The 25,656-nt window shown below is 38.2% G+C and overlaps 1 protein-coding gene across 8 annotated transcripts in view; it reads left to right on the top strand.

Moving 5' to 3' along the window:
- Positions 1-25,656, top strand: part of ROBO1 (roundabout guidance receptor 1) — a 687,859-nt gene that overhangs the window by 644,012 nt on the left and 18,191 nt on the right. For 6 of the 8 annotated variants that reach the window (XM_036406668.2, XM_054518513.1, XM_036406657.2 and 3 more), the window contains 8 exons: positions 5,064-5,261; positions 8,637-8,663; positions 11,334-11,376; positions 14,968-15,122; positions 18,544-18,879; positions 21,382-21,489; positions 24,142-24,286; positions 24,581-24,832. In XM_036406668.2, the coding sequence (XP_036262561.1) occupies positions 5,064-5,261; positions 8,637-8,663; positions 11,334-11,376; positions 14,968-15,122; positions 18,544-18,879; positions 21,382-21,489; positions 24,142-24,286; positions 24,581-24,832 (1,264 nt within the window). The remainder of the gene's footprint in view (positions 1-5,063; positions 5,262-8,636; positions 8,664-11,333; positions 11,377-14,967; positions 15,123-18,543; positions 18,880-21,381; positions 21,490-24,141; positions 24,287-24,580; positions 24,833-25,656) is intronic. The other 2 variants (XM_036406676.2, XM_036406700.2) reach the window with 2 other exon arrangements.

The raw sequence follows: 25,656 nt of genomic DNA, 5'->3' as shown, positions 1-25,656 counted from the left end.
CAAGTTACAGTATTTCTGCCCTGCTCCCAACTATTCCTTTCCTGATACCTGAATTAGTGCAATTCTTCATTTAAAAAAAATATAAATGGGAATTTCATGTGTGAAAACAGAATACACTGTGTGATTCTGAGGTTCACTTTTTAAATAAGACCTTCTCATTAAAATCCAACGTCCGTCTCCTTATAATGTGTTTTTTGTACAAAAACATGCGACTGGGCTGTGGCTGGGTCTCCTCTTTGAGCCTGCGTGGGATGCTCCCAGGCTGGTGACTCTGGGACATGCCTGGGCAGAGCCTCAGCAGGGTGTGTGACAGGAGGAAGTGTCACCTTTCCAGGGCAGCCTTCCAGAAGGAGAGGGGGGGACAGGAGGAGTTGGATTCCCCGGGAGCTGAGGCGTGCAGTGCAGTCCCACGCATCAGCTGAGCTGTGATAAATGACCTTGTGCACACACTTAACCTGTTACAAAGACAGGTACAAATTGTAATCTCCAAGCTCTTTCATTTTCCACGTCCCTGCTGACATGAAGCAGCTCACTGAGCTGTGGTACCCCAGACTTCCCGTGCCACCAGGGACAAGCCAACGAAATAACTTGCTTGTTATTCATAAAATCGTGAGATCCAATGAAAAATTATGGGTCTCCTTAAAACACCCTGCATGAAGCTTCTGAATTTGCATCTTGGCTTTTGAATGAGCTTTTAGTGCTTTCTGTGGTATTCCAAGGACTTAAAGAAATATTTGTTTATTTTTTTAAAAAGAAAAGATATTTTACATAAAGAATGACTGCAAAAGTTTTGGTGTTAAGGAAAGAAAATTCATGAGACCTGGCCACAGCTCACTATATTATGCCTATAACAATGTGCCGTGGAGAAACAAAATCACAGAATTTCAATAGAACCTTTTATTTCCTTGTCACAACATGTAACTTAAAGACATTGTTCACAAAAATGTACAGAAAGATGAGAATTAGCAATTTTTTGCTGATCTGTAGCATAGCTTTTGTAGAGTGATGGGATACTGCCTGTGGTGGCTTGGCAGCATTACCTATGCTTGTTGACAGGTAAGTAGTAACATTGGAACATGTTGTGATGTATTTGTTTCTGGTACCAGCTCTGAGAAGCCTCACAACTGCAGTTAATGTTACTCTTAAACACATAATTTGTGTGAATATATGGTATGCAGTTATTTATTAAGAGATGTCTGCACAATTACTGTAAATATTGAGTGTATTATTTCACCAGAGGATGTCTCAAGTGTACAAAACACAAGAAAGTCTCATTGAATCTTTATTATTCTAACTGCTACATTTAGGAGATGTGATTTGTGAACTAGCTAGCATGCCTTCAGGTTATTATTCTGTCAGCCCTAAAGGTACCTGGAGTGTGATAGTTGTGAGGGGTTTTTTGTTGATATTTTTGTTTGTGGTCTGCAAACAACTTAACAAAGTAATCTTTATTTATACCCTTCACAGAAAACTCTTTCAAATCAGGTTGGTGCTGTCACCTCAGGCTGTATGTTATAAGACTGAAGTGTACAATTGATATTTTACCAGTTTGGGAAACATTAATCTAGAAAGGAGCCAAAATAGCATATTCTTACCTTGGTAATGTTTCACCAAATAATTTTCATATTGCATCATGAACATGGATTTGAGATAAGACTCAAACAATATGTTACAGGTTTCAGGTGTTTTGCAAGTTTTTAATTGCCAGAATTAACAATGTCAACACCATTTATATATTCCTACTCAGTGTTTGTACATTTTGTATACTGAATCAGACATACATATGGAAAAGTACCATTCCATAGGTAATACTTGTACAAGGCTAAGTTAAGTTACTTGCACAACTTTGAGCCTGGAATTTCCTGTCTTTTTTGAATCTTTGGCATTCCAGTCCTAAATGGATATTAATATTTTATTTATCATTTAGCCACTTCAATGTTAGTTTTCACATTATTATTTATGTGAATATTTAACACTAGAGGATTAGAGGTTCCAGTTCTTCTCCATGTAAATTCTAATTAGTTTCCATTGAAGTTGGAAACTTGGAGCTTCAAGACATTCAAATCAAGTAGCTTGTGAGCAATAGCCACAGCAACATTGTCTGTGATTAAAAAGCAAGCTCTTATCTTGGGCTAGAGGAAGGGATGAGTCACTGTGATAATATGCTGGTTTCAGGGAGCTGTGGGATCAGCCTGCTCCAACAACTCTGAGGCATTTCCAAGTCCATTAAATGCTGGGGCTGCTGCTCTGGCAGTGGGATGCACTTTGCCATAGAATGTTTATGTTCCCTTACTGTTTTGGCACAACTCCCTGAAGAGTGCAAGCAGGAACAGGAATGTTCATTATGAACCATTTATATATCAGTCAAAGTTCCAGAAATTTCCTCGGATTAAGAAAAACTAGGTTTTTTTTTTTAATTCAAGAGTTTTTTCCAAGACTGATCATTCAGGATCTCACTGGGCTATTAGGGAGAGGGAAGATGCCCTTCTCAAAGAAAGGCTTCCATGATAATGTTCCTGTAAGTGTTTAGTTGTGAAGAGATCACTAAATTTCATTCTCTTTATATTTAGCTAATTTTGAATTACAAGAGGAGTAGGATGTAGTCAAATGTGACCTCTTGAAAGCCCTTCCATCTCCTCTTGTGCTGTTTGTTTGACTGTATGTGAACATAGATGCATTTTTCTCTTTCCCATATGCATAGGTATATACCAGCTTATGTAATGACTCTAACAGTCCACCCATATTCAATGTGCCTGAGGCCTAATTTCTTAAAAGAAATTTCATTATTATGCTGTTCTTATGCTTGCAAGTAAAATAATGGCATGAAATTAATGTCAATTTAAAATTAAAATAATAAACAGTCAAAGATTCCTCAGGATTTTATAATATTCACGCACATGTTGACTGAGCAATGCAGACTGTGTATAAAAGTGCTGTGTTTCTCTATGACTGAATTGTTGACATGTTTAGAAAACATTCTTATTTGGTTTTTGAGCTCGTGATTATTTTTTCTCCTGGATTTATTATTTTAAAATATCTATTTTAAGAATGAGACAAAAAATATTTATCACTCTTATTTATTCAGGACCAGAGGCTCTCCATAAATGTTTTATTCTGTTCCATTAAGTTGTATAAGGGACTGTAGCTGTTTAAAACCACAGAAATTACTCATTTGGAAAAGGAGACTGACGATGCAAGTTTTCATATCTTAATATGGCCTCAGCTGCAGAGAGACAAAAGATGAGATGACAGCTTTAATTCATTGGTCACAGTGTACTTTATACATTTAAGCCCATCTGGCCACTTGTGTGGAACTTCACTTGGCTGTCTCCATAAAATCTGAAGCAACCCATCTTAACCTTGCACAAATAGGCGTGAAATCCATAAACCCAGCAGACACAAAGAGTGTATTAGTAAGAAAAGAATGAGTCTGCCTGGTGAACTTTTAGGCTAGGCAGTGCACTTAGGATCCTAGAAGATAAAGTGAGCTGAAAAATGAAATACAGTTTCCAATAAGGTAGCAGTCATGGGTGGGGGTGATTTCTGAGAAAAATCGGTATTGGACTTCAAGGTCGCAGAAACTGGAATCTGGAATCCTTCACTGGGAGAATCTGTTACTAATTCAACCTTTTCCATTCAAAAAGGTATCCTTTTCCAGAGGAAATAATTTTTTGTGATTCCATCTCTTGTTTGTATTGCAGTTTTTTATATTTTATGTAGGCTTGTTTTGGCATAATGCAAGTTGTCATCATTAAAAAATTCCATTCACTGCTTAGTTCATAGGGAAAAGATACTGATTTTAAGCAAATAGATTTTTATTTCTTATATAGTTCATATTAATAGAATTAATAACAGCACCTTTCTCCTTAAAGCACTAATCTCTCATTCTGAATTTGATGTCCCTACCAATAGTATAAAGCACCTATCTCTTGGATTTATACAGGAGTAAAAGTGGGTATTTCAAAGACCAAGCTGTGGAATGTGTAAAGCAATATCCGCTCTGAGTAAAGGCTTTGAATTCTTGCCCATGCCCTGTGCAGTAATAAAATTTCCAGTGAGCACTCACTGTGGTGGTAAAGCATCAAGAAGGCAGAATTTTGGCTTTGAGTTGCTTCACTTCAGTCAGAAAGCTTGGTCACTAACTGGGTCTTCTTACTGCTGTTCCCAGAAGGTTCCTGCAAAAGTTCAGTACAGAAGGAGCAGAAAAGACCAATTCTGAAAGGTGCTGTCTCTATGAAAAAAATAATTAATAGTCTGTGGAAAAATGCATGTTCTTTATTTTGATATGGGGTATTTAAGGCTAAATGGTTTTGAAAAGCGCTACTTGTTCATTACTAATGAAACTCCTTGGCTGTTTTTAGCAATTCATAAATCATTTTTTAGTTATCCTTTAGCTTTTTCATCCGTATTTAAGGGGGCAGGATTGGTTATTTGGTAGTTTTACTTTTCTACATCATTTAAATATTCAATCTTTTTTTAATTGGGGTCAAAGTGAGAGACTGCAAGCAGTACATTAGGCTGTGTAATACAAGATTTAGGTAATCTGTCAAGAACTGCCAGATGAAAATATCTTCCTCAATACCAACCTCATGTGAATGTAGTTTAAATTTGTAAGTGATTGTCAGTTCTGAGTGGAAGTTTGGGGAGCTGACTTGTACCCGTTCACATTTGCTACTCATGTTTCATACTAGAGCTTTTTCTCACTTGGTGTGTTTTTTGCTGATTTTCTGAATAATTTTCTGAAGCTGATGTTGCTTTTTTAAAATGAAAGAAAAATAAAAAATAGCAGTCCACAGGTTTGTAATTTAGGAGCTTTTCTATTTGCATACATAGCCTGATCATAGCAGCGTTTGTAAGCAAACAAAAGTCAGTGATACTGGAGGTACCTCTCTTATACAGAAAACATAACACTTTTGTCTAGACCTGTAAAAGTGAGATTTTGAAGAGCAGTCTTAAGGATTTTACCTTGAGAAACTGGACTGCAACGATGTCAGCTCTTTTCATGCTGCCTCTTACAGCTGTTCATTCAAATTAATTGGCTGTTACGGGTGTCTCTGTTTCAGATTCTCATGGAAACCCTGTGTCTTCAGAAGATCAAGTCAGTTTAGCCCAGCAGATTTCTGATGTAGTAAAGCAGCCTGCCTTTATTGCTGGAATTGGTGCAGCCTGTTGGATTATCCTCATGGTGTTCAGCATCTGGTTGTATCGCCACAGGAAGAAGAGGAATGGACTCACGAGTACCTACGCTGGTATCAGAAAAGGTGCCCTATTACCTATTTCAGTCTGAAATAGGATAGCAAACAGGCTGCTGAATGCCTGTTTGCTGCCTATTTATTTTGTCATCAGCCTCTTGTTCTTCTCAGGCTCAAATAAGGAATTATCAGCTTGCTTCAGTACTTCCATGAAGTGTGGGTCAGGAGCCAGTGCAGAGAACAGCAATATTTACATAACGTGCTAAGTCTGGCTTTAGAGCATAAGTCTTGAGCTGAGCACCAGGAGTAGCTTTCTATAAAGACACTCCTACAAATGAGAAGGTTAAAGAATGGTTTCCAATGTGCCCTTGCTTTCTGACACTCGGGTGAAGAGGAGCCATCTGCAGTGGATGGCAGCTCCTTGTCCCCCATCCAGTGCTTTGCCTGCTGCTGGGAGTGCTAACAGTGGTGTCCATTGCAGTAACACTTTGGGTGTGGGTACTTGAATTTCTCCTGTTCTGGGGGAAGTGTGGTTCTTTGTAAAAGCACAATGGTCAGTCTGCTTTCCAAGACTCTTTTCATAAATGCTGTTGTGAGACCCTTGGCTGGGACTGAGTTCTGGGGCCATCCCATCCTGCATCTGTGTTTAGTTAGAATGGCAGCAGTGGGGCTAACTTAAAGCACTTCTCATTTCCATGTTATTTCATGTTATTGATACTTCTTATATATCACATTGCCAGAGGTAAAGCAGTGCTTTTCAGTATACTTTCTGACAAACAAAACTAAAATCTCTACCTGGAAGATCTTCTGGAATAAAAACTTGACACCTCCAGATCAAATAATTTCCAGGTTAAGCCTGGACATTAAAGCTGAATTCAGTGAGCTACAGTTCATTACATCTCAAAGGAGTACTTCATAGGTAATTGTAGAGTGATAACCATAAATTTTGGAATGAATCAGAAAATGGGAGATCCTGCTTTTGAAGAACTAGAGGGATTATATTTGACATTTAGCAATCAGAAGACAGGCCAAGGTTTAAAATGTGAACTCATCTTTGTGTATGAAAGGTGTAATGAGATTACATTCTTTAGTCCCCAAGAATGAATGTGTTATGGGCAGGAGAGGCAAATCAAACACAAATGGTTTCAAACAGCAGCAATATGTTGCTGTGTAAAAGAAGCAGTGCTAAAAATAGCAAATGAGTGAGTGGAAACATGGAAATATATCTGGAGTGTTGCAGAGCTGAGATGTCCCGGGTGCTATTGAAGTGCCAGTGCTCACTGTGGGCTCCAGGCACAGTGGCTGTAGTGGAGTTGCACCCAAGGGAATTGGGAAGGAGTTGCACCCTTGACTGTGTTCTGCTGGGATTTGGGGCAGGACAGCCCCCCACGTAGTGCTGCACTGGCCTGTGCTGTTTTGTTTTACTAATAGCATGCTGCCACACTGCCTTTCTACAGCTCTATCACACTAACATCACTGTGCTTTCACCAGTACCTATGATTAAGCAAAAGGCATACAATTTGTCCTTAAAAATGCTTACTTCAGTGACATCAGCTATTGTTCAAAACAGCTGTGTTTTTCAAGATCTGTAAAAATATCTTTTGTGTAATCTGGGGGGAGTTTAAATGAAAGTGTACAGAAAAGTAGGGTATGTATCTCTGGTATAAGTATTCTTCAAAGACAAAACCTATCTTTAGTGAAATATGAATTGCAAAGTAGTTTGCCACTCTGCAGTTCATCAAGTCATCACTGCAAGCCCAAACTTTCTTCAGTCTTGCATTTATTTATTTTTATATTTAGCTTCAGGCCTGTCATCTGTTAAAATACTTCACTACTCCCACACATACATGCTGTACTAGCAGTCTTACACACTCAGAAGAGTTTATTAATAGAAGCTCTAAGAATTAAGTCATTCTTTCATGTGGTAGCAATCAGATTTCTTTCAGTTGAACCTCCTCAGTTCCTTAAGAAACAAAACTAGGTTTAGTACTAAACTCACAGAAGAGTAATTAGACAGTAGTTTAAGATTATTTTTCATGTCCCTGTGATTGCAAATTATTTTGAGGTTCTGATTCTCTTTGGAATCAAGCTCAGGTTTGAATGCCAGTTCTATTTAATGAAAGCTTGTTACTATGGTTCTATATTTTGAATGTAACTAAATTAAACTTAACTATGTGAAAAAGCCTAGCTCAAAGAAAATACTATGGTATTCCCAAGAAAATAAAGCTTTGCTAGAAATGGAGCCTAAAATGTCCAAATACTCCATTTTTCTTGTCTTTTTCTTAGTATCATATCCCTGGAAATAAATTGGCTTGGTAAAAAGGGGGTAATAAGGAGTGTCTTAAATTACAACAAGACACACTGCACTCCCCACAAACTTCAGAGTTCTTAAATAAATAAGATTAAGAAGATGTTCTCTTAGCCAGAACCTTTTATTTCTGTTCTGGCTTTGCTGATCACCTTCTGTCTCCAGGCTGTTTTGAGTGAATATTTGATTGTTTCTGTTACCTTTCACTGTGATTAGATCAGAAAGGGCAGTGTTAGCCTTGTTCTGCCATCAGTGAGAGGAAAACGATACTGTCTTGTCAACAGGAGGGGGAGCATGTGCTAATAGGAAGAGCAGATGCTGCTGCTCTGTATTTGGATTAGAGACCCTATTGATCCAAAGAGGATTTATAGTAGCTGTGAGAGAGAAGATTGTCAAGCAGTGTCATTGTTCTGTTGTTAACCTTTCCCTCTTAAAGCCAAGGGTTGGAAGGTAGAAAGGTGTTACATCTAGGGAGGTTTTTTTTTTTTCTTTGGCGATTATTTAAAAAAGAAAGATAATTACTCTGTATAACAGTCTCATCTCTGAAAACAAAAATTAATTGCTGCAGTAGATTTTAGTGTCTTCATTGCAGTGAGAGTTGGTGCCATTCTTGATTCAGAGGCAGTAAAACAGCAGTTCTCTTTGTTCCTTTTTATGATTATTATTTCCTTACTGAATACTTAAGCGTGCCTATTAGTTCAGTGTAATGAGCATTTACTTAGTGAACTGCAGATAAGATTCAATAGGACCTTGATAAGGCTTTGTTAAGGAATTTGTCATTCTGCATTCTAGAATGATTAACAGTGTGGGGGTTTTGTTTGTGCTAGGATTTTCAGAAAAAAACTTAAAATACCAAACTGAGAAGGATTTGAAAGGCTAAACCACAGGAGCACAATAGAATACCAAGCTTTTTGCTTTTTTTGCCTTTTTTTTTTTCAGAATAGTACCTGTAGAGACAATCTTCTTTCTGAATTGCAATTTCAGTTTTATTTTTTTTATCAATGTGATTGAACTAGTGGGTTAGTTATATTTATTTGTTTTATGTTCAGCTGTCTGCTAGATTTATACTAATGTGGTATGTTTCCCTTTCTCTCTTCAGCTTAATAACCAGTTTGTATTTTGTTTTGATTTTTCAGTCCCGTCTTTTACCTTCACACCAACAGGTATATATTTGCACTTTTCCCCCCTTCTTTGTTACTTAAGCATGTGTTTGTGGTACTATTTCTCTTTCTCTGACATAACCAACCAGCCCAGCTGTTCTGAAGGGGTTTTTTAAGCAATGTCATTAATGACAGGTATCATTATTTGTTCTCTGAGTAGTGTGCATTTGCTTTGTGGCTGACAATATTTTCTATTTGTGTGTGCCATTTCAAAGCACACCATTCCATGCCAGCATGCCATTTTGTAGCATGATCCTGTCAGTTTGTACAACCTGGGCTCTTTTCCTGCATATTCCAAGGGAGTAGTGTGGCCTCCCACATCTAGAGATGCAAAAGGTGCTTCTGGTGGGGAATGAATGACTTAGCACAGCCCAGATGCTGACTTGAAAGAGATTCAGTGAGATTATAGCTGGTGAAATATTTGTTCCTTTTCTTTCCTCTGAATCTGCACTAATCCAGTGCCCTCAGAGTTTTCTGCTTTGGAAGATACAGAAAATCAAAGTGTTCCAGCAGTTAGATTTCTTTGCTTGATGCCTTAAATTGTATTTCGCTATGAAATTTTAAAATCATGATCCCGTTCAGCTTAAAAAGAAGTGAATTTCAAATTCAGAGTGAGTTTAAAATCACTTTCTATTTTGTTTTGTTTAGAAATGTGCAAAATACGACATAGTCTGAACCATAGCCCACCAAAGCCCATGAGAGCCTTTCCATCCTGTAGAGCTGACCTTCAGTGGGTCCTACAGTCTGGCAGCTGAGCAGCTCATCCTCTGCAGTAGATAAAACCCAACACATTCTGTACCCATCAGTGTTCTGCTTTTCTTTTAGCTGCAGTGAACAGCCAGGTTGTTTCCTCCTCCTTTGTTCGAAATCCTCCCTGTTCACAAGAGACCTGTGAGATTTGCAGGATGTGTGTATCCAGGCAGGGTAAAACCCACCCAGCCCAGCTCTGGGAAGTTTCCCAGGGAATGCTAGCTCCTAATCTGTGCTGATGTGGGCTCTGTGCAGCAGCTGAGTTGCATCTTTCAGGCTGGACCACAGAGGAAGCCAGCCCCGAGTGCCTGCACTCGTCCCCCCAGACCGGGCTGAGCTGGGTCAGCCTTGCCCACGTGCTGTTCATCAAACTGGAGGGTGCCTGCTCTCACAAGCCAGCCTCTCATGTTCAGTGCAGTTGTTTCCTGTTCAGCATGAGCCAGAGTGGCCCTCAGTGTTTCTGTAGGCCTTTGAGTGCCTTCAGAGCCTGGAGAATAATTCAAGCTCTTTATTATTTTGCTGTTACTTTAATTGGCTAAACAGAGGGCTTCTGTTGTAATCTCCGTCGTAGCACGCCACTGAAATTCTGCAGAGGTTGGAAGCTGACATCTCTTCTCTCCAATGGATTCTTAACATTAAAAGAAAATATCAGGGTTTCTTAAGATGTGTCAGAGCTGGGAAATAAATAGCCTTGAGATTTTTAAAAAAGAAATGGGAGAAAACATAAGGCATGTAAAACACTTAAAAGAAAAAAATCCTTGTTTCTCTACCCAGAATCTCAGTCATGCTTTGACTTTAAATTGAACCTGGCTTCCCTCTTTAGCATTACCTACAGTAAAAGACTTACCTGTAGGAATGCATCCTACATTTTAATCCTGTTATTGTAATCACTGCCAGCATTTATCTCTCTCTTGCAGACTCCCAGTTTGGAGTTCTTCTAAAGAGCAGAATTTGGCTGCTTGTTTTCAGCACATTCCTAGCTGGAAAGTGTAGAATCCATCAGCACATGCAAGGAGGCAGTCTCCTTAACCCTTTGCCAAATCCAATGTAAACCTGCAAAATTTATAGCACTGTTTCTTCTTGGATGTTTGCATCCTAAAAACTAATTTCTCAAACATCTTACTTCCTGTGAAGGATATGCAATCCACACCAACAAACAAATGCATGTGGACATCCACTTTGTTCATGGAGAATACTTTTGAAGTGCTAGAAAAACAGTTCCTTCTAATTTAGAAAGTGTTCTTTCTGCCAGACTGTTTTTTAACCAAGATTTATATATTTGAATTTTTATATTATTCAGTATAATTTATAAATCCAGTTGTAAAATGTTACAAAATGTGCAGCTTCTGTGGACTCCTAGAGTGTGCTTGTTCCCTGAGTGTATTGCAGTAGCATTCAGAAAGAGCATTTGTTTTTGCAGTAGCTTCAGCTGCAATGACCCATTATTTACATTGGAAGTAAGGTCTGTTATAGAATCATGATACCTCTTTAATCTTGCCAAAATAATAAGGTAGAGCAAAGCTTTAACATCCAGCCATTCATGAAATAAATATATGACCTAAATTCTTCCAGAGAGCAACTCCACTGAAGTCAGCAGAGTTATGTTAAGAATAAGTTCAACCTGATGTATAGCTTCCTGCTTTCTTAAGCAATACATGTGTGTGTGTGTGTGTGTGTTCAGAACAGCACTGAAATATAAAACCCTGTTGGGGCTAGGACTAGCAGTTATCAAGCACCACAAGTATTATGTCTAAACTTGGATTTGAAGCAGTAGCTTGCAGAATGAGACTCAGAATTAATGTATAAACAATGAACAATTATTGTCTTAGCTAAAATGAAACAAAGGCAAAGTAAATACTGTTGTTGAAGGAGTCTTGTATGATTTTTAAATGTTTTTCCTTTTTTTATCTTTGACCATTTCAGTAACATATCAGAGAGGAGGAGAGGCCGTAAGCAGTGGAGGCAGGTAATTATGTGCTTTGTTCTTATAGGTATAAATTGTGTGCAAATAAATTGAAGGATTCCAGGAATTCAATTGTCCTTGTAAGTGATGGCAGAATAATTACTTGCATAGATAAGTTTTAGTTCATTATAGTATTGTATACATTTTGGCCTTATATTTTCTGTCTAGGAGAAGGGTATATGGTTTGAATTTTTAGGTTGACTTTCAAAATGATTTGAAATATTTTTAGCTTTGTTAACCTGTAAAAACTGCATCTCAAAAACTGAGCAGCAGAGGGAGTGCTTTAACTTCAAAATAAAGACTTGGCTTACCACCTGATTAAGGGAGTAAAAGCAATTAAGTCGTGGCCTTTATGAAGATCAAGGAATATAGCTGCTTCACAAATACTACAGAGAAAGAAAACATTTATTGGTGAAAACTGTTGAAGACATAAATGGCTTACAAGGTGACATTTTAGGAAAAAAGATGTTTCTGTGAATGCAAAACAGTTAAATCATTGCTTAAAATAGATGGGGCACTGAAGGAAAGGGAAGCAGGTTGTAAATTTGCAACCACCACTGTGAGAACCAGGTCCATTCCAGAGTGAGGATTTAACTAAGGCATGTTCACTGCCTTTATGTTATTACTTAATGAATGGCCATGGAGAAAACAGTAATTCACATTTCCTCTGTAGGGGTAAAGTTTTCTTCAGGAAGAAAAATAATGGTTTTAGCAAAACGGCAGGTCAGAGCAGTGGTGCTTTAGCAGCACACCATTTTTTTTCTAGGTCACATTCAAAGGTTTGCCATGATGCTTGAAATCATGCTAAAATCTCAGAGACCTGGGCACCAAAGTCCTGTAACAATTCCTGTTCACAAGTGGCATTTTGTGATTCCTAATTTGCAAGACCATGCAAAAATTTGGTAATTGTGAAGTTTAGGCATAGAATAAAGCATTCCCAGTCTACCTGAGTGCTGTGCAGAGGTGAGGCTATTCATCTCCTGCTGCAGCTGGACCTGGCATTTTATGAGCAATTGCAGATATCTCTGCCCAGCACTGTGTGCTGCTGTGTACTCATGGCCACAGGAGCATGGAGAGAAGCCTCTAGAACAGTTACCATGTGATTTTTGAATGGAAAAATCTGTAAATCACTGAGTTGCTGTCCTTACTCCAGGAGAGTGAGAAAATAGGAGAGAAGAGGGATGAACCTTCTCTTTCCCTGAGAGTTGTTCAAAAAGATGCTCAGCTAACATCCTTTGTGTTCTTTGTGCCACTGTGCTTTCTCACTCTTCCCTTAGCACAGGCTAGATGAAGCACTCTCACATAGAGAACAGAAATGAACCCACCAGTGTCTACATAGTGCACAGTAATGTGGGTACTTCCAGAGCATCAACTTCAATTTTACTGTCCTAGTGTTCAGCAGCAGGGCCAGAATCTAACAATGTAATTGATTCAAGGTGCAAACATCTGTGCTGGCTTTATTTGCATATGCAGCATTGACAGCTTGTGTGATGTAACTTATTTTGTAGAATATGAAACATAATTCTGCAATGTAAAAAAAAAAAAAAGAAAACCTAAAAAAAACAAATAAAAACCCCATGTTATTTTTGCATATGAAACCATCTTCTGATATCCAAAACTAAGGTTTTCACTCCCTTACTTTATATTTGCAGTGTTTTGGAAAGGTTCAGCATTTTTGCCAAGCGCAGTTATGTGAGCATGTTAAAGCATTTTTCAGATTTCAAAATGTCACAGTGATATATTTCAACATAATCCCCACTTGTGTGATGCAGAAAAAATACCCATTTCTGTGGCAATCCCATTTCTAGACAGGATTTGAGTAATGGTAATTGTGCTGGGTTGACTCCAGCCAGCACCCACACAGCCGCTTGGCTCTGTCCACCCCTGCCTCAGATCCTGTCCAGTAATTCAGGGAGTCAAGAAATTTGCTGCCAGGGTTAAAGATCTTTGGAAATTATGACCTCAAACCTTATCACCAGGTTCTGGATCTGTAATGCAAGCATCTCTTGCCTAAATGTCTCCAATTAGTAGAATTCTCGTATGCTTGTATACATCACACCACATTTCTTACATGACAGCAGGTGTGAATGCAAAGTAAATTTTAGAAACAAAGGATCTTTAATTCTCTGTGCAACAAACCAGTACACAGATCTTTAAAGTGCTGAAACATTCTGGGATGCTTTGTCTCCTCTAAATGCCTTGAGGTGTAGGTTCATTGTAAGAGCAGAGTGTAGGGAAAAAAGCAGGGAATTTCAAATCAAATTTCAAATGCTCATAGGCCTACACAGCTGTATATTTATTTCAGAATTTTTTTTTAAATGCTTCTTTACTGAATGCATATTGGCTGGTTTGTAAGCCTGACAGCAAGTCAAGCCTCATCACCTCCTATGTTAAATTGTCAGATGACATATGCAGTACAGAAATATATACACATATATGTATAGATCTTTTAAATGTCATTCTGAGTCTATGACTTAAGCCTGCAGCACTGACAGACTCTATCCCCCACAAATAACTGCATGCAGCTTGTATTTTCAACTTGCAGTTTAAGAGGATTAGCATATTTTATTTTTGAAGATCATCACATCTAATATTATGGAAAATAGTTTCTGCACTATTTCAAATGGAAAGTTGCCTGTTAAATCCCAAGAGAAGGGGGCTGTTTTCATATATGTGGATGTGACAGTCGCTAAAATTATCTATTTTTTAAAAGCACCTTAGTTATCAAAGATCAAAGGCAATTTTAAATTGTGTGGGGCTGTAACATGGCCCACTGCATTGTTAACATGAAAACTCAAGAGCCACCAGGGATTCTACAGAACATTCAGAGAGACTTTCACACTCACTACAAAAATTCAGCAACTTGGAAGACTAGGAATGCTGATGACAGGAATACACTTTATTCCAAATGCAGCCAGCATGCAGCATTCATATCTGGATATTTTTCAGATGGTCAGTATTCTGAGTGGCTTTCTCATTAACAAGTTGTGTCACCTCCTCAGCATGTTTAGTGAGATCCAAAAGCTCCCAAGCCACTGTGGTTTCTGTTATCTGCTTTTCCCTTTGATGCACCACAGTAGTACTATCTGATGGGGAGGAGAACTTGTTCCATAAATAACCAAGAACTTGGGAATATTCACATTTAAATTTGGTTCTTACTTATGCATATCCATCCTGCTTCCATGTATGAATTTTTTTGTTTATTTGACTTGCCAATTTCCTCTTTTTTTACCTTGCTTTCTTTAGGAAAGGGTGAAGGGGCAGAAAAATAGAAGTGCAACCCCTTAAGAGAAAAAAAAATTAAAATATGAAAGTCAAAGTGACAAGTAGATGTAGCACACCAACATATAGTGTAGTCCAGCAAAATGAACTGATGCTGATCTTGACTGCTCACTCCTGAGTGATATAACAAGGAACAGGTTAGACAGGGGACTTGAAAATGCTAAATAATTGAATCAAGCTGAGTTTTTCAGTACTCAAGCCTTTTGGTATGTGGTATTATTTTGTAACATCTCACCCGTTTGGGAAGAGTGTCACTGCAATGTGAAAATGCTTTTGTTTAATTTTTGAAATGACCAAGCTTTGTTTTTAAAGGCCTGGACTCCTAAACATCAGTGAACCAGCCACTCAGCCATGGTTAGCAGATACTTGGCCTAACACAGGGAACAATCACAATGACTGCTCCATCAACTGCTGCACCTCTGGCAATGGCAACAGTGATAGCAACCTCACAACGTACAGTCGACCAGGTTAGATCTGTTTCTACCTTGCTAAGGAACCTTCTTTACAGAGTACACACTTCTAATACCTGAGAGAGTGTACAGCTTTGTTTGGGTTTCATTTCCAATGCTTTTTAGGCTTAATATAGTGTCTGCTCTATGTCATGATTGTGCTTTTGGTCCCTTTTTGGATCCTTTCTTGGTGCTATTTGGATAGTTGTAGCAGGCTTAAGGAGCCCTTTCAAAGTTCAATACTGCCAAAACTCAGACTGAACTAATACATTTTGGCTTCTGAATAGAGCAGATAAGGTCATTTTTGGGTTGTTCTGTACATCCTTGTTGCTTGGATGGAGAGGGACAAAGACCAAAACTATGCCAATGTGATTTTCATTCTGGTTTGGATGTGATGGGAAGCAAGAAATAAAACATTGCTACAGTGCTTGCAACAAAGTCAGTCTGTTTTGGCACACTCAGAACTTCACTTTGAGTGCCATTCTGAACAAAATTGGATAGCTGGTGTTCTGTTTAGGGTGTGTGAATAAAGAAGTTAACTTCACACACTTAAAGCATTAAAACATTAAAAACATTACATTAAAGCATTAAAACATTACAAAGTGTTGGATTAAGTGGTAGTTCCTGGGAGCTTGAGCAGGACTCAGAGAGCTCTGGAATAAAACCTCATGAGTTCTGTGGAAGACATTTGAGGAAATACATCTCAGAGTGCTAACTGTTGCACATTTCATTTCAAACAGACCTTAGGTTCATTTTGGTTTAACCTTGTGTTACTGGTGAGAAATTAAGTCTTTTCCACTACAAGTATCTCTACTGGTTTTTGCTGGTTTTTGCTAGTAGCATGTCTCAGCAATCCAGAGGGGAAGTGTGTGGAGTCGCGTAAGTGCCAAGCAGCATTACCTCCTGTAATTAATGTGAAACCAGCTCAAATGGCTGGTAATTCATGAGTGGCAGTAATGGCAATTCATCTCCTGCAGTAATGCTGTCTGACAGTGACCAGTGCCAGCTGCTTCAGAGCAAGGTGTGAGATTTTGGCATTAGAGGCTTGTCTCTCACTCTGGCTGTGGATATCACATCCGGCAGTACCTGTATAAAAAGGTTTGTGATTCAGGGATGGTTCACTATTGCAAGGACAGACATAGCAATTCTGGTAAATAAAAAATTCAGAAAAGGAAGAAAAGGCACATTTTTATGGTTGCAACCTATTATAACATCTTCTATTGAACTGCAGTGGATTCTCCCTCATTTTAACTTTCATATTAAGCTTGGTTCTGTTGCAAAGTGTTTCCCTCCTTTCAAATAGAACTTCAGAGCTTGTGGGTCAGACAATGTGCTCAGAGTGATCTCTTCTTTCCTGGAAATTCTGCCAAATGTTCTTAATTCTGTCATCATTGGCTGGTTTATGCTCTGAAGCAGCAGCGATGGATATCCCCTCAGTAGCTGTGAATATGCAAAGTAGCTGCATTTTTAATTGCTTTTAAGTATAGCACTGTCTTCCAAGTCTACAGAACGGGAACCGATCATTCCAAAAGTAGATGCCATAAAAAAATCTAACTAGATAAATCTTCTGTTGTATAGGTAAACCAGTTTTAAGTACTTGTTATGAGGAATTCTAATGTGTCTATGTAAAAAATGTACCTACTGCATATACGGTATTGATTATATTGCCTCACACACAAATCAGATGTAGCTGCAAATGAAAGGAAGTAAAAACATATGTTCGAAATGACTCTGCAAGGATATGTAACAAAGCCTGAGGTATGTGGAGTGAAGAATATACTGTATATATTATTGCTCAGTATAATACAATAGACTTTGAAGGGAAGAAAGGCTAGTATGCAGTAGGTGAGAGAAATGAAACATTTAAACTCTAGAAATCAAGAAGTTGAAGACTGTGAAGCAATAAATAACAGAGGCATTAAAAACACCTCACATAAGAAAGAAAAATATATCAAACAGTAAAGCCTTCAAAAAAACCCACAGGCTGGGGGGCATGAAATGTGCAGTGATAAGTTCTATGTGGCATGTTCTGATACTGTTCCTTAGTCACTGAAAATGTGGATCGGTGGTTTTCTTACACAAGCATTATTTTATTCCCCTTTCTCGGGTAATATATCTCTAAAAATGTGTATGTGTTAGGGAATGTTTTTGAGATTGAAAATCCTCTATGTTTGCTAGTTGTTTCAGTCAGAGTAATGGTAAAATCTTGAATTCTGTATGTAGTTTGACTTGCCATCCTCTCCAGTAAATTCATTGTGGATACAGGTAAATGGACTTTGCATTTTGAATCAAATTCATTAGCATAAATATCACTTCTTTTAAAAGAGGAAAACTATATTCCTGGTGAGTGTTATGTAATTACTGATGCATTAATCAACTGGAAAATGAGAATTTTTGCTTAAGGATCATTGAATGCTGGTTCCACTAAGCCTTCTAACTGCTGACCCACAGACTACTTTACTTCATTCAGTATTCTCCCAGTGGACTGGATGTGGAGAGGAAAAAAATCTGTGGGCTTGGTGTCACGCAGTGGGAAAAGAACGTGGCAAGGCAGGGACACTGTTTCATGCAGTGGCCAGAGCATCAGCACATGCCAATTTACTGTCTGCAATAAGTGGTGGTCTCAGGATGCAGTAAATGTCAGAAGAATGAATTCATGCTGTTTATATGAAATATCGTTAGCATACAGAACAATGTATTACTGTGCTATAACGTATTTTGGAATACCCAAAGCAACTGAAAATCAGCAAAAATTCCAGATTGCTTTTCTGCCTTTTTTGTTTCAAATTAAAATATAAGATTGTACAAGCAAACAATGATCAAATAAAGACTTGCTACTGGGTACGGAGTTACCTTTTACATTGTACTTGTTTTTCTTTAATTCTCTTAAACTATTGTTTTTCTTTAATTCTCTTACATGTAATCATTTCTAAGTGTGCTTCGTGAAAACCTGTTGTATGTCTATTTCTTACAACAAATACAAGAGTGTCTAGATACTGTTGAGGTGACATGAGTTGAAGGTCTTATTTAGTTACTCCTGCTGTTAAGTTTTGGTTGAATTTCCCTTGCAATGCAAGTGATTTTAATCACAATTACTAATTGAATATATATACTGCTATGAGAATAATGTCTAAAACCATGAATGTTTATATGGCCACGATGGAAAAGCCCAGCAAGGTAAGTCATTGTAGATACAATTCAGCAGGTCTGAATTTACAGTGAATCAGAACAGTGGACCCTGCTTTCAGAGCAGTAGTGTATAAGGTAAATCTTATTCTGTAAATTACATAGTTAATGGCAGTATCTCTGCCTCAGTGTGTCTGCTACATGGGTTCAAGCCATGTAGTTGTGCAGTGAGGAAATGTTAGAGGGGGTTTCGTGGAAAGTCTGGTGTGGGCGAACAGAATGACCTTTTCTCTTTTCTCTCCTCTGTGGTTAGCCGATTGTATAGCAAATTACAACAATCAGCTGGACAACAAGCAGACAAACCTGATGTTGCCTGAGCCAACTGTGTATGGGGACGTGGACCTCAGCAACAAAATCAATGAGATGAAAACCTTCAATAGTCCCAATCTAAAGGATGGAAGATTTGTCAGCCAGCCTGGGCAGCCCACTCCTTATGCCACCACTCAGCTCATCCAGTCCAGTATCAGCAATAATGTTAACAGTGGCAGCGGGGACACCAATGAGAAACACTGGAAACCCTCTGTTCAGCAAAAGCAAGAGGCTCCACCCATACAGTACAACATTATGGAGCAAAACAAATTAAACAAAGGTGAAGAGCTTTTAGCTTGTTTCTCCTCTTTAGGCGTCAGAGGAGTTTTGACCTTCTGGTTCTGGAAGTCTAAAGCTTTCAGGTTCAGCAATTACAGGCTTCTGCAGTGCTTTTAGGCTTCTGCCTCTTTAGATGCAGAAATACACCATTTGCAGTGTCAGAAAGTTAATTAGCACCACGATAACCTTTCTGATATTGAATTTATTGTGAAAAATAACAAGCTGTGTCTTTAGAAAAGAGTTAAATAAAATACATTTCCTGTGGATATGAGATTAATTTAAATTTAATAGTAGTTAAGGGATTGGTTAGGACAGAGGCCAGATATTTTATTCATAAGCCAGATGCATGGTAGTCACATTATATTCTACCTTAAATTTTAAATAGGTCAACCTACTCTTCCCAGTTGTGGATGGAGACTCATTAAATCTACATGCTCATGTAAACGAATGAAATTTTGCATATCAAACTCTGTAAAATTGTATTGTGTTGTACACTGGGGGCACAAATGGAGTGATCCAATTCATTTTAGACTTGTTCCTAGCAAGCCTTCAGTTCTCATACTGAGAGGCAATGCTACCGCACACAGTTTTGGAAACTAAATTCCTGTGTTACCCTGACTGAAGTCTGTGGATCCAGAAGCTAAAAATAAATTGATTTCAGTGCTAACGGGAAATATCAGAATGTGCTTTTGAGGCCTTGAAGGCATGTCTCTTTAATATACTGTGTGGGAGCTGGAAGAAATAGGTATGTGATTTCTTCTTTCTACTCCTCCAGGCTACCATGCAACCTCTCTTAATAACCTGATTTGCAAAACAGTATCCCTAGGAGTTGGACCCATTCTAACTTGGAACTTTTTGCAAGGTTGTAACTCAAGTGATTGCATAGTGATAAGTGATCCAGTAAAAAAGAGACATTTCATTACAGGAATGTTGATTTCTCTACTGGACCCATCTACTCACAGAGGAGTTCAAAGGGCAATATAAAATGTCACACCTTCCCTTGGCGTAAACATGCCAAAAGAAAATTCAAGGGTTTTGGCTCCTTACTAGAGGGTGAAAGCTGTATTTTTTGTAATTGTTCTCTTTCATGAACTGTGTATTACGTGCCTCTTTGGGAATTAAAACATGTTTGATTTTTATGTGCTGGAAGATACTGCATCTTTCAAATTGTGTATATTACAGCTGCATATTCTCTAGCATACTGCAGTGTGGAAAGGCCCCCTTAAAGCATTGTCTGCTGGCAGTCATATATACATATTTCAGAGTGCTGATTTACTGTTTATCCTCTGTGTAAACATATGCGGTATGTAGGGCTTCAGCGTGGTCTGTGGAATGCAACTAGGCTGAGAAACTATTACAGAATACACTCTGGTGTGAAATTTATCATTTTGCTCTTTTTCCTATGCTTACATTACCACAAACATTTCTGCAGCAGATGGGAACTGAATTCTTAGTTTTGTTTATTTTTGTTTTGATTTGCTATTTTATGAGTTGATATTCTGATCTTGGTTTCCTCATTTCCCAAGTCAAAGCCATCTTGCTGCTGATTATACCTATAGCTTTTGTGATGGGAAGTAACTGTTTTCATGAGTTACATGCTGTGCTTCATTGTCACTACTTTATGTCCAGTGGTTCTGTTTATGACGCAGTTTTATTTGCTGTATGAAGAGTAACCTGCCTCCTTTCTGTTCTCTGTAAATTGTAATTGCTTTTTAGCACAAGGGTATTGTTCTTCCAGATGAACATTTTACTTCTGATGAAGTTTTACAGATCTGGTTGCCAGATCTAGATTTAAAAGTAATAAGTGTATACCAAGTGCTTTGGAACTGGAGAGCAAAGTTATGGTAACAGCCATTAGCAAAAATGTCCCTGCCTGTAGAACCTGCATGATCCAGTGTAAATAAAAATATTCTTGGGGCCAGCAGACCTGAAACAAAGACTCCTTCTGTTGTAAGCCATATTCAGTTGGAGCTGCATTGTTGCTTCAGCAGATCATTCAGCCCTTGTCATACAGAGCTGACTCTTATGTGGGTGTGTCACCTCTGAAATACCAAAAGTAGTTACTGCAGTCCATTGGTTGTTCTGCATGCATAAATTAGGCAGAGACCGTCAGTCAAGGTGACAGTATTTGTGTGCAAGATGCTCACGCAGGTGATAGATAGATAGATAGATAGATAGATAGATAGATAGATAGATAGACAGACAAATAGATAGATTCATTGAGACTTGATGGTTGCAGAGGCTTTGTGGAAAACTTGTGCACAGAATTCCATTTTACTCCAATTTAGCTGTGCAGTTACTAAATTCCCATGATTTCCTCTAAGCCTACAATAAGAGGCAAGATAAAAATAAAACACGATTGCAGGATGATTTTTTTCCTTCACAAAATGAATTTGTTTCTAGTTCACCACTTAAAGGAGATCTTACTTTGTGTTATAAAGCAAGTATATAAAAGTAGATGTGTTCCTGAAGGGCAGCATTAACCATACCATTGAACTTGCAGATTACCGAGTAAATGACAACATTGCTCCAACTATTCCCTACAACCAGTCTTATGACCAGAATACAGGTGGATCCTACAACAGCTCAGACAGAGGCAGCAGTACATCTGGTGAGTACCTGCAGTGTTTTCCAAGAAGCCTTAGGCTCTGTGGTGTCTGGATGCTGTAACCGTGGATAGCAATATTTACTGGGCTTAGAGGAGTGATGGGGAGGAATCCACGGACAGAAGATGTTGAACAGCACAAAAACTGTCCCAAAAGGTGCCTGTATTTCTGTTACATCCTCAGGATTGCTTAGTGTCATCCAAATGTCAGTTAAGTGACTGATTTTCTGAAATTGTGAAAGTCACGAACTCAAATAGTGGTTGGATTTCCTAATGCTGATGGTTACTGGGTAATGTTGTGTTTTCCAGATGGGCAAGTTATAGCAATTTCTTTCCAACTGTCACCCCAAAAAAAAAAAAAAGGATTTTCATTTATGTGTTACCTTCCTTGTACTTGTACTTTAGTGACTTTTTTCCTCCTCTCTGGGGTCTACTTACGCAATTCATGAGCCAACTCAAGATACACAGTAGTTGAGTGATACCCAACAGAACTCTGCTTTAAGTTTTTCATTTTGTAAATTAAACCCATGTATTTAATTGAGTAAAAAAGCATTCGGGCGTACGTAAAATTTTTATAGTTTTCAGTCACTATATGTCAAAATTATTTATGTACAACATTTAGATATAGATGGTAGATCCCATTGGCATCTCCTGTACAAACAATCTAAAAATCCTTTGTAAAAATCTTGAAACAAAACAGCTTTTTGTGCACTCTGTACTTTGGCACCACAGAATATGTTTTAATTCAAAAGTTATGTTTTATCATTGTAGTATAACCTTTTCACTTCCAGGTTTGATTTCTGGTAGAGGTTTAGCTCTATATGAGCTAAACCAGGGACAAAACATAGGCTTGGTTTGGGGCTTTACTGTAAGTGTGGTAGTTAGGCTGTGTTTATTTACATCAAACCAGTTTCAGGGTGAGTTATAGCCACAGTCACAAGTGCCTTGAACTTTACATCTACTAATCAAGATGCAGACTTTTCCCATTCTGTTCTGCTATTTTCTTTGATAGTACAGTTGCCTTACCCAACCTGTGCTTTGTCCTGACTGATTCTGACTAAGGCATAGCAGAGACATGAATATGTTGATGAGCCCTGCTGTGCCTCTGGATGATCTGAATTCTCAGTGGCTGGGAGGAGATAAGTACAGCTCCCAATTCTCCCAGCTGCTCAGCTGTGTTGTTCTGGGAGACAGCCTTTTGCCCATTCCCAGATCTAAAAGATCAGGATGTGGTGCTGAGCCTGTTCTTAATGTTAAGACCTGAAATTTAGCATGAAACATCTCAGGGGTATGAACCATGCAAATTAAAAATGAGAGGGTGTTGTTCTCCATGCTGATACCTATTAGGATTATTCATAACTCTTAACAATTCATAGTTGTATGCCAAGGAATCCAGCAGGAATGAAGCAAGGTGACCAAAGTAATAAATTAATTGTGTTGAACCATGCATATATCATGGTGCTTAGGACACAGAATGCAGGTTGCCTTGGGATAGTTAGTGTCTTCCTTGACATACTAAGATAGCACAAAAACAATTTAACATAGCTAAAACATGTGTATCTGGCAGCTCATGTGGGATGATAATTACCAGAACTACTGTCAGTAAGAGTGGAAAATCTGAGACAGCAGAAATGAAAAAAAAAAAACCTTCCTAAATCTCTCTGCAGTATATTTAATCATGTATATAATGCTTTACTGTGATAATATAAAATCATGCCTCAGTTTAAGAGAGAAATGTGAATGATTCTAAAACATACTCAAAATCACAGTGACTTTATCTACATAAAATGAGTTTATCTATAAGAAAGATGTAACAATAGCAAAAAAGGATTAAAATGTATAGATAACAAGGAACAATGGTTGAGCCAGTTCTCATCTTAGCCATGTCCAAACTTAAAATTTGCTACCACCTGAATAATTGGTCTTATTCACAGTTGTTTGAACTGTTAAAGCTGCATTGCTTTATTATGAGCTGTAATTTTCCAGTAATAGCAGTTGAAAACATTTGTGAAATACTTCATCGATCTTTTTTTTTTTTTCTGTTATTTTAGTTCTTCCAGCAATTATTTTCAACTGCACCTGCCATTTAGACTAAAAGTAGTAATTTCATTGTGCCTAAAATGTTTCAGTGGACAAGTACAAATTGCCTATATTCAGTGACTTAATGCAACAGTAGAACTTTAATAGATCATATCTGTATCATATTGTATTTTAGGTTCTAGCAATTAAATAGGATAAAGGCACTTCAGAAAATATATCTACAGCTCATTTGTTTTTGATTATAATCTTTAATGTAATTAACAGAAGTAGGAAGCTCACTCTTAATGACATTGCTTGTAAAATTCATTTATGGTCTTATCGCATTTTAACTGTTTATTTAAAAAATTAAAGTTTTGTATCCCATGTGTCTGTTTCATGCTATGTAAAGTTCCTGCTTAAATTCAAGCACTTAAAATGTAGATCAGTTCTACAAAGAGGCTACAAGCACAAACCAGTGTAAAAAGGAGGAATGCCAGTTTGCTCAAAACTGAGCAAAACAATAAATTCTCAAAGAATGCAAGAGCATCTGGGAAGGGACTGAAGTTGTTTTTGTTTTCATAACTAGTGGTGAGGAGAGACTTCAAAGCATTACAAATATGTGCTGCTTTTTATTCCCAGGGAGTCAAGGGCACAAGAAGGGTGCTCGGACCCCAAAGGCTCCCAAGCAAGCTGGCATGAACTGGGCAGATCTTCTCCCACCCCCTCCAGCACACCCACCTCCCCACAGCAACAGCGAGGATTACAGTCTTTCGGTGGATGAAGGGTAAGACTGTGCACCTCCCACTTTAACCACTAGTTAATTGAAGTGTGATTTGCCCTACAAGCTGGCAGTGAGACCTTCCTCCAGCACTTCTCTGGTGCTGCTCGTGGAGCTGTAGCGTGGCAATTTGGAGAGCACCACTGACAGTGGTGTGCATCCACTCAGCACATCCTTACCAAGCTGTTCTCAGGGGCACAGAGAGCAGTGCTTTGTTTCTGGGCTGTTAATACATGTATCAGATATGCTAATTACACAGTACAAATTTAAGTCCTTATTTTCTTAAAAAATTAATTTTAGCTATGACCAAGAAATTCCTTGTCCTGTGCCACCTGCAAGGATGTATCTGCAGCAGGATGAGCTAGAGGAAGAGGAAGAAGATGAGCGAGGTCCTACTCCACCTGTCCGAGGAGCAGCTTCCTCTCCAGCCGCTGTCTCCTATAGCCATCAGTCAACTGCCACCCTCACCCCCTCTCCCCAGGAAGAACTCCAGCCCATGTTACAGGACTGTCAGGAGGATCTGGGACACACACAACACCAACCTGACCGGAGGTGTGTGAATGCAAATGTAGCGAGAGAGATGTGACAAGAGTCATCCGAGCCCCACTGAAAATTCCTGGTGAATTTAGTGAGGCCAACAATTTCCCCGTTATTCTGTTGCTATTTAACTGCTAATCCAGGATGCTAGAACTATTTTAACCTAAGAAATAAGTAATTAAGTTGCTTTGTTATTCTACCATGGGAAGAAATGCAGTATATCACTTTAGGGTACGTACGATACTGACATAAGTTAAATTCACAGTCATCAGGTTATTAAAGTGGTATCGTTAGCACAGCTTACCATATAATTACAGTTCCATTGTTTCCAATAGATTTACTGCATTATTACCATAAAATAGCATGCATTATTTCACAGTAACTGTGCAATTAACTTGTCACCAATATGTATGAATATATATAAATATATAATTTATATAACCTATAGATTTTCCTCCTCTCCTAAATCCTAATACGGGAAATTACTGCTTGCAAAATTTTCTTAACATTTCCATCTAACCTTATTTAAAGGAATGACCAACATTAATAAAGACAGATATTTGCTACAGGGAAATTTTGTTTCTTCTCCGAGTTGCTTTTTACAACTGTTTTGCATATAAACTCTCACAGCTTCTCTCCCATAAAACAGTGAATTCTGAATGAGCCCTTTTATGTATGATGCTTACATCTCTTGGCTTTTGTTTAGAAGGCACAGCTTTTCCATCCCAAGTGATGGGCTTCTATTATCTTTTTCCTCCAGTGGTTTGCACATATTGTTTATTGCCACAAATATATAAACTTACCAGCAGCATTCTATGTGGAATTTCTATTTTTAGCAA

This window comes from Molothrus ater, chromosome 2, assembly GCF_012460135.2.
Source record: "Molothrus ater isolate BHLD 08-10-18 breed brown headed cowbird chromosome 2, BPBGC_Mater_1.1, whole genome shotgun sequence".
Classification (NCBI taxonomy): domain Eukaryota; kingdom Metazoa; phylum Chordata; class Aves; order Passeriformes; family Icteridae; genus Molothrus; species Molothrus ater.
This window is presented reverse-complemented; position numbering and strand designations above follow the sequence as displayed.